The 12,774-nt window shown below is 47.0% G+C and overlaps 1 protein-coding gene across 1 annotated transcript in view; it reads left to right on the top strand.

Moving 5' to 3' along the window:
* The first annotated feature begins 622 nt into the window (after positions 1-622).
* Positions 623-12,774, top strand: part of rmdn2 (regulator of microtubule dynamics 2) — a 198,599-nt gene continuing 186,447 nt past the window's right edge. The window contains exon 1 of the mRNA XM_085997891.1: positions 623-1,194. Coding sequence (XP_085854017.1) covers positions 716-1,194 — 479 coding nt within the window. The 5' untranslated portion in view covers positions 623-715. The remainder of the gene's footprint in view (positions 1,195-12,774) is intronic.

The raw sequence follows: 12,774 nt of genomic DNA, 5'->3' as shown, positions 1-12,774 counted from the left end.
TGTCCTAATATCTCCTGATGTGGCTCGGTGTCAAATTCTGCTTGATAACGCTCCTGTGAAGTGCCTTGGAATTTTTTACTACGTTAAAGGCGCTATATAAATACAAGTTGTTGTTGAGTAAAGATGACAATGCAGCTGGGTATTCTATTCTAGCTGATCCCAGATGCGTCAATAATTGGCCCCTGGGGCGGAATGGTACACAAGAGCAAAAACAGGTAAAAAAAAACACTGCAATATTATTGTGAAACGTGTTTTGAACACAAAATATTTCCCAAATGTATTCGCTGTGTAGACCAACAATTCTGAGACTGTCAATACCTGGTTGCAAAAAATAAATAAATCAACTCACTGGCCCTGCTCAGTGGCCTTTCGACTCCTGATCATCATCAGTCAAAATTGACTTTTTTTGAACCCGGCAGAACACAAACTCCAGTGGGCGGTTATGAATCCCGTCTAATAGCAGAGAGAGAAAAAAATACTTTGATGTAAGAACGAATAAACCGAGCTGTTTGTCGGAGAGGAGGTGAAGGTGTTGGGACACACACGCATAGGCCCAGAAGCTTTCGGTTTGGCTTCAGACGCCGCTCGCGCTCGGTTCAGGTCAGTTGGAGCCCGGCTCTCGGTTCACGTCAGTTGGAGTCCGGCGCGCTCAGTTTACGTCAGTTGGAGCCCGGCGCTCGCTCGCTCTCTCTCGCGCCGCCCTGCGCTCGAGGACATGGCGCAGTCATCCGAAGGCAAGGCCCTGACACTGGGCTTGTTAGCCGGGGCCGCCGGCGTCACGCTCGCCGTTGCTTGGTACCAAAGAACACAGAAGGGCAGCAGCAGCAGCATCTTCAGGCCAAGGAGCCCGACCGACCATCGCAACGATTTAAAAGCCTCGGGTTCCGGGGCAGAGCGCCAGCTCTTCCTACGGCAGACCGACATCTTGGAGAAGTTCAACGAGCTGACCCGCAGCTTGGAAGAGGTGAAGAGCGAGGTGAAAACCCTGAAGGACACCGTGTCTCGCTTAGAGGAGCGGGTGCGAAAAGAACTGGGTCAGGTCGCCCCGGATCGGAGTCCGAGAAAGAGAACCAGCCCCGGCCCCGGCCCCAGCCACATAGCGCCCAGGAAGAGGAAGAGGAGCGAGCGGGACCCGGAGGATGGAGCTGCTGCAGGTGCTGGATATGGTTCGGAGGAGGTGGAGAGTGAAGGAGGGTGAGGCACTTAACTCGTTTACATGTTATATACACACATTACAGCAAAGTCCAGTTGTTTGTTTTAGGTATAAATGAGATGCAAATTTCTTGTTCTGGTAAATTTCTAGTGACGAGAGCACTGTCACCAGGTTTATCTGGCTTACTGATATCAGTGCTCTTCACAAAAACTGCATTCCACCCAAAATGTTTTAATAACAACAGAAAATGCTGGAAAAACTCAGTCTGCTCCAATCTTCTTAGGCAGTCCCTTGGAACCGAGGTAGGATCACTACCAGCATCAGTGATCAATCTGTGGCCACTTGAGTGTTAACCAGCTCAGTGTGTTCTCCCCAGACACTATAGAGAGTGGTGAGAATGTGGAACTCGCTACCACAGGGACTAGTTGAGGCAAAAAACAGATTCATTTAAGGGGAAGTTAGATAAACACATGAAGGAGAAAGGAATAGAAGGTTATGCTAATAGGGTTAGATGAAGAAGGATGGGTGGAGGCTCGTGTGGAGCATAAATACTGGCATGGAGCCGAATGGCCTGTTTCTGTGCTGTACCTTTTATGTAATAGAGTCATAGAGTCATAGAATTATACAGCACAGAAAGAGGCCCTTTGGCCCATCGTGTCTGCGCCGTCCATCAAGCCCTGTCCAATCTAATCCCATTTTCCAGCATTTGGTCCATAGCCTTGTATGCAATGGCATTTCAAGTGCTCATCCAAATGCTTCTTGAATGTTGTGAGGGTTCCTGCCTCTACCACCCTTTCAGGCAGTGAGTTCCAGACTCCAACCACCCTCTGGGTGAAAAAGTTCCTCCTCAAATCCCCTCTAAACCTCCTGCCCCTTACCTTGAATCTATGCCCCCTTGTTATTGACCCCCCTACTAAGGGGAAAAGTTCCTCTTTATCTACCCTATCTATGCCCCTCATCATTTTGTACACCTCAATCAGGTCCCCCCTCAGCCTTCTTTGCTCCAAGGAAAACAACCCCAGCCTGTTCAGTCTTTCTTCATAGCTGAGGCGCTCCAGCCCAGGTAACATCCTGGTAAATCTCCTCTGCACCCTCTCCAATGCAATCACATCCTTCCTATAGTGAGGCGACCAGAACTGCACACAGTACTCCAGCTGTGGCCTTACCAGCGTTTTGTACAGCTCCATCATAACCTCCCTGCTCTTATACTCTATGCCTCGGCTAATGAAGGCAAGTATCTCATATGCCTTTTTAACCACCTTATCTACCTGTTCCGCTGCCTTCAGGGATCTATGTACATGTACACCAAGGTCCCTCTGACCCTCTGTACTTCCTAGGGTCCTACCGCTCATTGTGTATTCCCTTGCCTTATTTGTCCGTCCAAAATGCATCACCTCGCACTTTTCAGGGTTAAATTCCATTTGCCACTTTTCCGCCCATCTGACCAACCCGTTTATATCGTCCTGTAGCCTGAGGCTTTCCTCCTCGCAATTTACCACCCCACCAATTTTCGTGTCATCTGCGAACTTACTGATCATACCTTTTACATTCTCCTCCAAATCATTTATGTAGATCACAAACTGCAAGGGACCCAGCACCGATCCCTGAGGTACCCCACTGGACACAGGCTTCCAGTCACAAAAGCAACCTTCGACCATCACCCTCTGCCTCCTGCCACTCAGCCAGTTTAGGATCCAACGTGCCAAGGCACCCTGGATCCCATGGGCTCTTACCTTCTTGACCAGTCTCCTATGCGGGACTTTGTCAAAAGCCTTACTGAAGTCCATGTATACCACATCCACAGCATTTCCTTCATCCACACACCTAGTCACCCCCTCGAAAAATTCAATCAGATTGGTCAGACATGATTTACCCTTGACAAAGCTATGCTGACTATCCCCGATTAATCCTTGCCTCTCAAAGTGGAGACTGATTTTGTCCCTCAGAATCTTTTCCAATAATTTCCCTACCACAGATGTTAGGCTCACTGGCCTGTAATTTCCTGGTTTATCCCTGCTACCCTTCTTGAATAATGGTACTATGTTAGCTGTTCTCCAGTCCTCTGGTACATCCCCTGTGGCCAGAGAGGTTCTGAAAATTTGTGTCCGAGCCCCTGCAATCTCCTCCTTTGCCTCACACAGCAGCCTGGGATACATCTCATCCGGGCCTGGGGATTTATCCACTTTTTGGCCTGCTAAAACCTCTCGTACCTCTTCCCTCTCGATGCTAATATGTTCAAGTATATCACAGTCCCCTTGCCCGATTTCTATGTCTACATCGTCTTTCTCCATAGTGAACACAGATGCAAAAAATTCATTTAAAACCCCGCCTACATCATCTGGCTCTACACACAGATTGCCACTTTGGTCCCTAATGGGCCCTACCCTTTCCCTGGTTATCCTCTTGCCCTTAATATACTTATAAAACATCTTAGGATTTTCCTTTATTTTGCTCGCCAGTGTTATTTCATGGCCCCTCCTCGCTCTCCTAATTTCTTTTTTAAGTATGCCCCTGCACTTTTTATACTCCTCTAGGGCTTCCTCCGTCTTAAGTCTTTTGTAACTGCCAAAAGCCCCCCTTTTTTTCCTAATGCATTTTTGTATATCCCTTGTCATCCAAGGTTCCCTTTACTTGTTGGTCCCACCCTTGACCTTTACGGGAACATGTTGGCGTTGTACTCTCTCTATTTCCCTTCTGAAAGTCTCCCACTGCTTTGATGTGGATTTTCCTATAAGTATCTGCTCCCAGTCCACTTTTGCCAGATTCTGCCTTATCATATTAAAATAGGCCTTCCCCCAATTTAGAACCCTTATTTCCGGGCCGTCTTTGTCTTCTTCCATGACCACCTTAAATCTCACTGAATTATGGTCACTGTCGCCAAAATGCTCTCCTACTGACACTTCCACCATTTGCCCGGCTACATTCCCTAGAATTAGGTCCAGTACCGCCCCCTCTCTTGTAGGACTTTCTACATGTTGGCTCAAAAAGCTCTCCTGGATGCACTTTAAGAATTCTGCACCCTCTAAGCCTTTCACACTCTGACTGTCCCAATTTATATTGGGGAAGTTGAAATCTCCCACTATTATTACCCTATTATTTTCGCACTTCTCTGAGATTTGCCTACATATCTGTTCCTCTATCTCCCCCTGACTATTTGGGGGCCTATAGTACACTCCCAGCAAAGTGCTTGCCCCCTTTTTGTTTTTAAGTTCTACCCATATGGCCTCATTAGAGGAACCCGCTAATATATCATCCCTCCTTACAGCAGTAATTGACTCCTTAATTAATATTACAACACCCCCTCCCCTTTTACACCCCCCTCTGTCTCGCCTGAAGATTCTATACCCCGGAATATTGAGCTGCCAGTCCTGACCCTCCCTCAACCATGTCTCCGTGATAGCAACAATATCGTACTCCCATGTGTTCAACAACAACTTCAGTTCATCCACCTTATTTGCAAGACTCCTTGCATTAAAATAAATGCCTTCCAGCCTTCCCATATTGCCTTTTGCCTTCACATATTTGCTCTGCCTTCCCAGCTGACTTGTTTTTTCCTCCGTATTTGGCTGTAATTCACCCCCTACTATAGCTCCACTCTGTATCCCATCCCCCTGCCAAGTTAGTTTAAACCCCCCCCCCCCCCCCCCCCCAACAGTGCTAGCAAACCTCCCCGTAAGGATATTGGTCCCCCTCTGGTTCAGGTGTAAACCATCCGACTTGTACAAGTCCCACCTTTCCCAGAAGCAGACCCAGTGATCCAGGAAACTAAAGCTCTCCCTCCTGCACCATCCCTTTAGCCACTCATTCATCTGTTCTATCTTCCTATTCCTATACTCACTAGCACGTGGCACCGGGAGTAATCCAGAGATTACAACCTTTTGAGGTCCTGCTCTTTAATCTTCTACCCAGCTCCCTAAATTCTTGCTGCAGAACCTCATCCCTCTTTTTACCTATGTCGTTGGTACCAATGTGGACCACGACCTCTGGCTGTTCGCCCTCCCCCTCCAGAATGCCCTGCAGCCGCTCAGTGACATCCTTGACCCTGGCATCAGGGAGGCAACAAACCATCCTGGATTCACGTCTACGGCCACAGAAACGCCTATCTGTTCCCCTAACTATAGAATCCCCTACCACTATTGCTCTCCCACTCTTTTTCCTCCCTTTTTGGGCAGCAGGAGCACCCCCAGTGCCAGGAAGTTGGCTGCTGCCGCCTTCCCCTGATAAGTCATACCCCCCCCAACAGTATCCAAAGCGGTAAACCTGGTTGAAAGGGAGATGGCCACAGGGGTCCCCTGCACTACCTGCCTGCTTATATTGTTCCGCCTGGTGGTCACCCATTTCCCCTCTGCCTCTGCAGCCCTACCCTGCGGCGTGACCAACTCACTGTACGAGTAATTCGTGACCCTCTCAGCATCGCGAATGCTCCACAACCCATCCACCCGCAGCTCCAGCGTCCCAAGACGGTCCGTTAGTAGCTGCAGCTGGATGCATTTCTGGCACACGTGTTGGTCAGGGACACTGGCAACGTCCCTGAATTCCCACATAGAGCAAGAGGAGCACATCACGGGGCTGGGCTCTCCTGGCATGACCTACCCTTTTAATCAATCCAAATTAAAATAATTCAATACCACCATCAAAGTAAGCCCTACCTGGTTTCTGGAGCCCTTTGTAGGCCCGCTCTACTGCTGAAGCACCCGCCGAAGCTCTGAGGCCTTGCCTCACCTAACTCCCTGACTCACCCAACTCTCAGCACTCTGCTGAAATCGCACTCATTGCAAAATCGCACTTCAAAGCCTGCTTTTATAGGCCCTGAAACAAAGACTTGCTGAGCCCCGGTTAACCAGATTACTCCAGCCTCTTTTCAAACTGTTCTCCTCTCCGGCTCTCGCTCTTTTCAAACTGTTCTCCCGCTCTCGCTCTTTTCAAACTGTTCTCCTCTCCGGCTCTCGCTCTTTTCAAACTGTTCTCCCGCTCTCGCTCTTTTCAAATGTAATCCTTACCTAAGATTGAAAGGATAAAATGTAGAAGGAAACTCCTGGATGCTTCTTTCACCATTCACTTGGACATAGCATGAATATTTCATACCCATCATTACGCTTTAGTCAATTCTGGGGACAACACTGGATGGAGCCACATGTATCTTGTATTACATAGAATGTACAACACAAACAGGCCATTCGGCCCAGCTGGTCCACGTCAGTGTTTATGCTCCATGAAAGCCTCCTCCCACCCTACATCATCTCACCCTATCAGCATAATATTCCATTCCTTTCTCCCTCGTATTTATCTAGCTTCCCCTTAAATGCATCTATGCTAGTCACCTCATTCTCACCACTGTCTGAGTAAAGATGTTTCTCCTGAATTCCTTATTGGATTTATTAGTGACTACCTTGTATTTATGGCTTAGTTTTTGACTGACCCCCCCCCCCCCCCCCCAGCAAACTGGAAACATCCTCTCCACGTCTACACTTTCAACAACGACTTGCATTTATATAACACCTTTTAATGTAGTAAAACATCACAAGGCATTTCACAGAAATGTTATCAAACAAAATTTGACACCGAGCCACAAGATGCTATTAGGACAGGTGACCAAAAGCTTGGTCAAAGAGGTAGGTTTTAAAGAGCATCTTCAAGGAGGAGAGAGAGGCGGAGAAGTTTAGGGAGGGACTTCCAGAGCTTCAGGGCCTTGGCAGCTGAAGACACGGCCGCCAATGGTGGAGAAATGAAAATTGGGGATGTGTAAGAGGCCAGAGGAGAGTAGAGATCTTGTAGGGCTGGAGGAGTCTACAGAGTTCGGGAGGAGCAAGACCACAGAGGGAATTGAAAAGAAGGATAAGAATATTAAAATTGAGGCGTTGCCGGACCGCGAGCCATTGTAGGTCAGCGAACACGGGGGTGATGGGTGAACAGGACTTGGTGCAAGTTAGGATACGGGCAGCAGAGTTTTAGATAAGTTTATGAAGGGTGGAAGATGGCAGGCCAGCCAGGAGTGCATTGGAATAGTCAAGTATAGAGGTAACAATGGCATGGGTGAGGGTTTCAGCTACAGATTAGCTGTGGCTGGAGCGGAGTTGGGCAATGTTATGGAGTTGGAAGTAGATGGTCTTGGTGATGGAGCAGATATGTGGTCGGAAACTCATCTCGGTATCAAATGCGACAGCAAGGTTGCGAACGGTCTCGTTCAGCCTCAGACAGTTGCCAGGGAGATGGACGGAGTCGGCGCCTAGGGAACGGAGTTTGTGGTGGGGACTGAAGACCATGGCTTCAGTGTTCTCAATATTTAGATGGAGGACATTTCTGCTCATCTAGTACTGGTTGTCTGATCAGCAGTGTAATAAATCAGAGACAGTGGAGGGGTTGACTGAGCGGTGGTGAGGTAGAGCTGGGTGTTGTCAGCGTACATGTGCAACCTGATGTTATGGTTTTGGATGATGTCACCGAGGGGCAGCATATAGATGAGAAATTGAAGATCCTTGGAGGACTCCAGAGGTAACTGGGAGTGGGAGGAGAAGCCATTGCAGGTGATTCTCTGGCTATGACTGGATAGATAAGAATGGAACCATGTGAGAGCAGTCCCGCTGGATGACGGAGGAGAGGCCTTGGAGCAGGATGGTGTGGTCAACCGTATCGAAGGCTGCAGACAGGTTGAGAAGGACGAGGAGGGATCGTTTACTACGGATGCAATTTGTGGCTTTAATAAAGACCATTTCAGTACTGTGGGAGGGGCGGAAACCTGATTGGAGGGATTCAAACATGGAGTTGCGGGAAAGATGGGCACAGATTTGGGAGGCGACAGCATGTTCAAGGACTATGAAGAGGAAACGGAAGTTGGAGATGGGGTGGTAGTTTGTAAGAACAGAGGGGTCAAGAGTGGATTTTTGAAGATTTGAAGGGGAGAGGGAACTGTTAACAATATCCGCTAACATGGAGGCCAGGGAGGTCAGCAGTTTGGTGGAAATAGGGTCGAGGGAGCAAGAGGTGGGTCTTGTGGACAAGATGAGATCGGACAGGACATGATGGGAGATAGGAGAGAAACTAGAGAAAGATGCGAGTTCAGGGTTAGGGTAGGGGGGAATGCTTAGGGGAAGTTTGGCTCAGTGGGCTGGGGAAGGGAGGGAAACGGCAGAATCAAAGCCCTTCATAATTTTAAAAACCTCTATTGGGTCAGCTCTCCGTCTTCTCTTAGGAGCGAGCCTTTGGCGCAGTGGTAGCATTCCCACCTCTGGGCCAAAAGGTGCAGGGTTTGAACCCCACTCCAGATAGTCCCGGCGAGTGGAGTCTGAGCTCTGGCTTTGAATTCTGGGTTGACACCCAGCGGGATACTGGGGCCCTGTTGGTGTGGGTGGCGCCCCCTCATCGTATGGGTTGTGGGAGCCCATAAAACCCTCCTGCCGTATAGGACTAACCAACCTATCAGCTGGTATAAAGATAGTTATGACCATGGAAGGAGCGTTAACACGGTCGGACAGACTGTTAATCAGCCTGCGAATCCTTCTACTACGTCACACTGGGAACAGTGAGAAGACACAAAGAGAAGTCTTCCCTTTTCTAGAGAAAAGAGCCATTCTTTCCTGATAGTTGTACCCACTTAGTTCTGGTACCATCCTTGTAAATCTTTTTTGCACTTTTTTCCAGTGCTATATCTTTTTTGTGAAATGGGGACCATGATTCCTGCAGTTCTGTTGCATCAGCATCACAAACTGTTCCACTACATTCTGTTGTCATTGCAGAGTGTGTTGATAGGAGACTTTTGCAAAACCTGATAGATTAGCTATCTATCCATTGGCCAGAATTGACTGAATAATACACGGGCACCAAAGTGGCAGATGCATTTATGATGTTGGTCTGCCACTGGATAATTACTGTATTTGACAAATCTTTAATATGTTTTCTATTTATTTATAGCATATATGTTAGATACAAATATATTTTATAGTTTGGAAGATAGGAATAAAACTTAGGTACGCTTTTTACTAATTTAAAGTGATGTGTCACACCGATGTTATAAAAAACGTTAGCTTGTTTAGTCTATGATCTACAGCATGTGATCTGTAGCTGTTGGGGTTTAAAACATTCAATGTGCTATGTGTCTGTATAAAGTAACAGAAATTGTTCTGTTAAAAATTATTCATGATGATTAATAGATCTGATGGACCAAACAATATAACCCTCCTCACTTCGCCCAACCATTGGCAGCCGTGCCTTCAGCTGCCTAGGCCCCAGGAATTCCCTGCCTAAGCTTCTGCTCCCCCCTCTCCTCCTTAAAGCCAACCTCTGATCAAGCTTCTAATATCTCCTCCTTGGCTCGGCATCCATTTATTTCTGATTTACACCTCTGTGAAGCACAAAATGAGACATTAGAGGCGCTATATAGATGCAAGTTGTTGTTGTTGAAAGAGACCTAATTCAGTGAGCAGGGACCAATATTGCTGGATTGAGGACTGTAGGCCACAAGCGAGGATGACCTAATAAGTAAAGTTATGAAAATTTTGCTCATCAATAGAATAAAATGATTTTCCCACTACTCCTATTATTACATAGAATATACAGCACAGAAACTTATAAACTAATCTTGATTTGCCATTGCTTGAACCCTGCCTCGGAAAACCACTTGGAGTTGTAATTTATTTAAAGATGACAAGGAACATTCATATTCATTAATTTCAGTGGGAATCTGAAACATTTTTAAGCTGAATCAACCAGTTAGTACAACATTAAAATATTATTTCAAACAATGACTGGCCTCATAAATTTGGATTTGCTTTATGAAGTTAAATCAAGAATTAAAGTATAGGTTAGTGGTTGACGGTAATGAATATACTGAGGGGACTTGAGTTGCTTTGAGAAGTCAGTATACTGTATGTTCAGTTTGAGTGCTAGAGGTAAGGGTAAGTTTCTATAAGTGGGAACACAGGTTGTTTATTTTCCATAAATCATTTATCCTTAACATAGGCCCTATTTAGTACATAAATAGAATACGTCATTTAAAAAAATGTTTAAACTTGTTTTAATTTTTTTTTAAGGTAGTTGTAAATGTTCTGAAAGTGGAGTGATATTATTGAGGTCAGTTACTACAGTCCTGGACATTGTGTTCCATTTGAGGTCCAAGCACTGTTGCTGACAAAGCAGAGCTCAACAAAAAATCCTGATTTGATTGGTTGTGGGGTTGTGTGTGTGTTGCTGTCGCTGCATCATATATATATAATGTGTTTGCTATTTGTGTTATTTCTGTCATATTTGATGTTTATGCCTGACATTACATAAGGTTAATGTGATGCAAAAAAGTTCCAACTGTCATCATAAACCATTGAAATAGAGGTCATATGTATAAATTAATTTGTTAGATGTTGCGTGCAGCCAGCGTATCAGCAGGGGGGCCCGATATCGCAAGTGGCTAGCGCTACTTAAAGGCAGCCTGCAAGGGAGGTGCATTGTGGCTGCAAGAAGTGGTGAGAGTTTTCTTGTAAAGTGAATCTGGGCTGTGATACTTTGAGGAATGGCTGAACATGCGAGAGAGCGAGCATCAAGGTTTTCTGACAATGCACTGGAGGTCTTGGTGCAAGATGTGAAGCGAAGGAGAGACATCTTGTATCCACGGGGGGGGGCAGGAGGCCCTCCAGACATATGCTCAGGAGGCAGTGGGAAGAAGCAGCGGTGGAGGTCAGTATGAGGAGTGTTGCTCCAAGAACATGGATGCAGTACAGGAAGGAGTTTAACGATCTGACATGAATTGTCAAGGTGAGTGACTTCATCTTCAAATGGCATATTCTACCAACTGCACCACTAGCCTCATCCACTGCTCAATTCGCTACACCCCCAACACCCACCTACCATCAATTTCTATCAATCAGCACTCAACCCTTCAATTCATACGCTTATTCTCGCCCTCACACACTTCGCACTGTTGCAAGCCTCGCACCCGTAACTCACAGCTTGCACACACTGGCAGCTATTCAACCATGACAGCCACGTCACCCAAACATATTACCGGACAACAACAACAACTTGTATTTATATAGCACCTTTAATGTCATAAAATGTCCCAAGGTGCTCCACCCAGCTGGATGACGGAGAGCCATTGGAGGAGGATGGAGTGATCAACCGTGTCAAAGACTGCAGACAAGTCAAGAAGGATGAGGAGGGAGAGTTTACCTTTGTCACCGTCACAAAGAATGTAATTTGTGACTTTGATGAGAGCCTGATTGGAGGGATTCAAATATGGAGTTGTGGGAAAGATGGGCATGGATTTGGGAGGCGGCAACACATTGAAGGACTTTGGAGAGGAAAGGGAGGTTGCAGATGGGGTGGTAGTTTGCAAGGATGGCGGGGTCAAGGGTTGATTTTTTGTGGAGAGGGGTGATGACGGCAGATTTGAGGGAGAGGAGGACAGTACCTGAGGAAAGAGAACTGTTAACAATGTCGGCTAACACGGGAGCCAGAAAAGGAAGTTGGGTGGTCAGAAGTTTGGTGGGAATAGAGTCGAGGGAGCAGGAAGTGGGTGTCATGGACAAGATGAGCGCAAAGAGGTCATGAGGGGAGATTGGAGAGGAACTGGAGAAAGATGTAAGTTCAGGGCTAGGGCAGGTGGGAACTTTGGAGGAAATGTGGTCCGGTAGGCTAGAGGAAGGAAGGGAAGTGGCAGAGGTAGCTGAATGGATGGCCTCAACCTTAGAGACAAAGAAGTCCATGAGCTCCTCACACTTGTCAGATGTCAGGGGAGAGGGGTTTAAGAAGACGGTTAGCAGTAGAAAATAGCCGGGGTTATCTTTGCAGTCCAGAGTGATCCTGGAATAGTGAGTAGTTTTGGCAGTCAAGAGCAGGACTCGATAATGCTTTTTGTGGCCCAGCCAGATCTGGCGGTGAATGGCTGAACCAGTTGTCCGCCATATCCGTTCAAGTCTGCGTTCAAGGGAGGAAAGATGAGGGCCGTACCAGCGGCAACGGCCAGGGTGAGAGAGAGAGAGAGTAATTGTTTTTAATAAGGACTAGGGCATCAAAAGTGGTGGTGAGGGTGTGGTTGAGCAGATCAATAGCTGCAGAAATGTCATGGTGCATGGAGGGCCAAAGACTGGACAGTTGGGATTTCATAAGTGCAGTTGTAAGAGAGTTGGGAGAGAGTTTTTTCCCGGGGCGGACACAGAAGGCAGTAGGATTGGGGGAGGGGAATGTGGGTCAGAGATGGCATTATCTGCGATTGACACGATGGGAGTAGCGAAGCCACGAGAGATGGCAAGGTCGAGGGGGTGGCTGTGAATATGGGTTGGGGAGTTTACATGGAGGGAGAGATTAAGGGAGGATAGGAGGCTAGTGAACTCAGAAGAGAGTGCATGATGAATTGAGATGGAGGTTGAAATCACCAGGGATGAGAAGTCACTTGGTGAAGAGGTTGAGGGAGGAAAGCAGTGAAGCTGTCTCTAGTCAGAAGCCAACAAAGCTGAAAAGTTCAGCAGAGAGACAGACGCAGTTTAGAAGTTATTTAAAAAATCTTTTAGCAACAGAATTAGAGACACAGCAAGTAAGTCTTAGTGTAATCCAGTGCAGAAGCGTAGTAGTGTAATTCAAAGCAGAAACGTACGGCTGTATTTTGCAGGGGGTCAGCGTGCGCGATCAGTGGCGGG

The sequence above is a fragment of the Somniosus microcephalus genome, chromosome 9 (genome assembly GCF_052327205.1).
Source record: "Somniosus microcephalus isolate GS21.2 chromosome 9, FLI_Smic_1.0, whole genome shotgun sequence".
Taxonomy (NCBI): Eukaryota; Metazoa; Chordata; class Chondrichthyes; order Squaliformes; family Somniosidae; genus Somniosus; species Somniosus microcephalus.
This window is presented reverse-complemented; position numbering and strand designations above follow the sequence as displayed.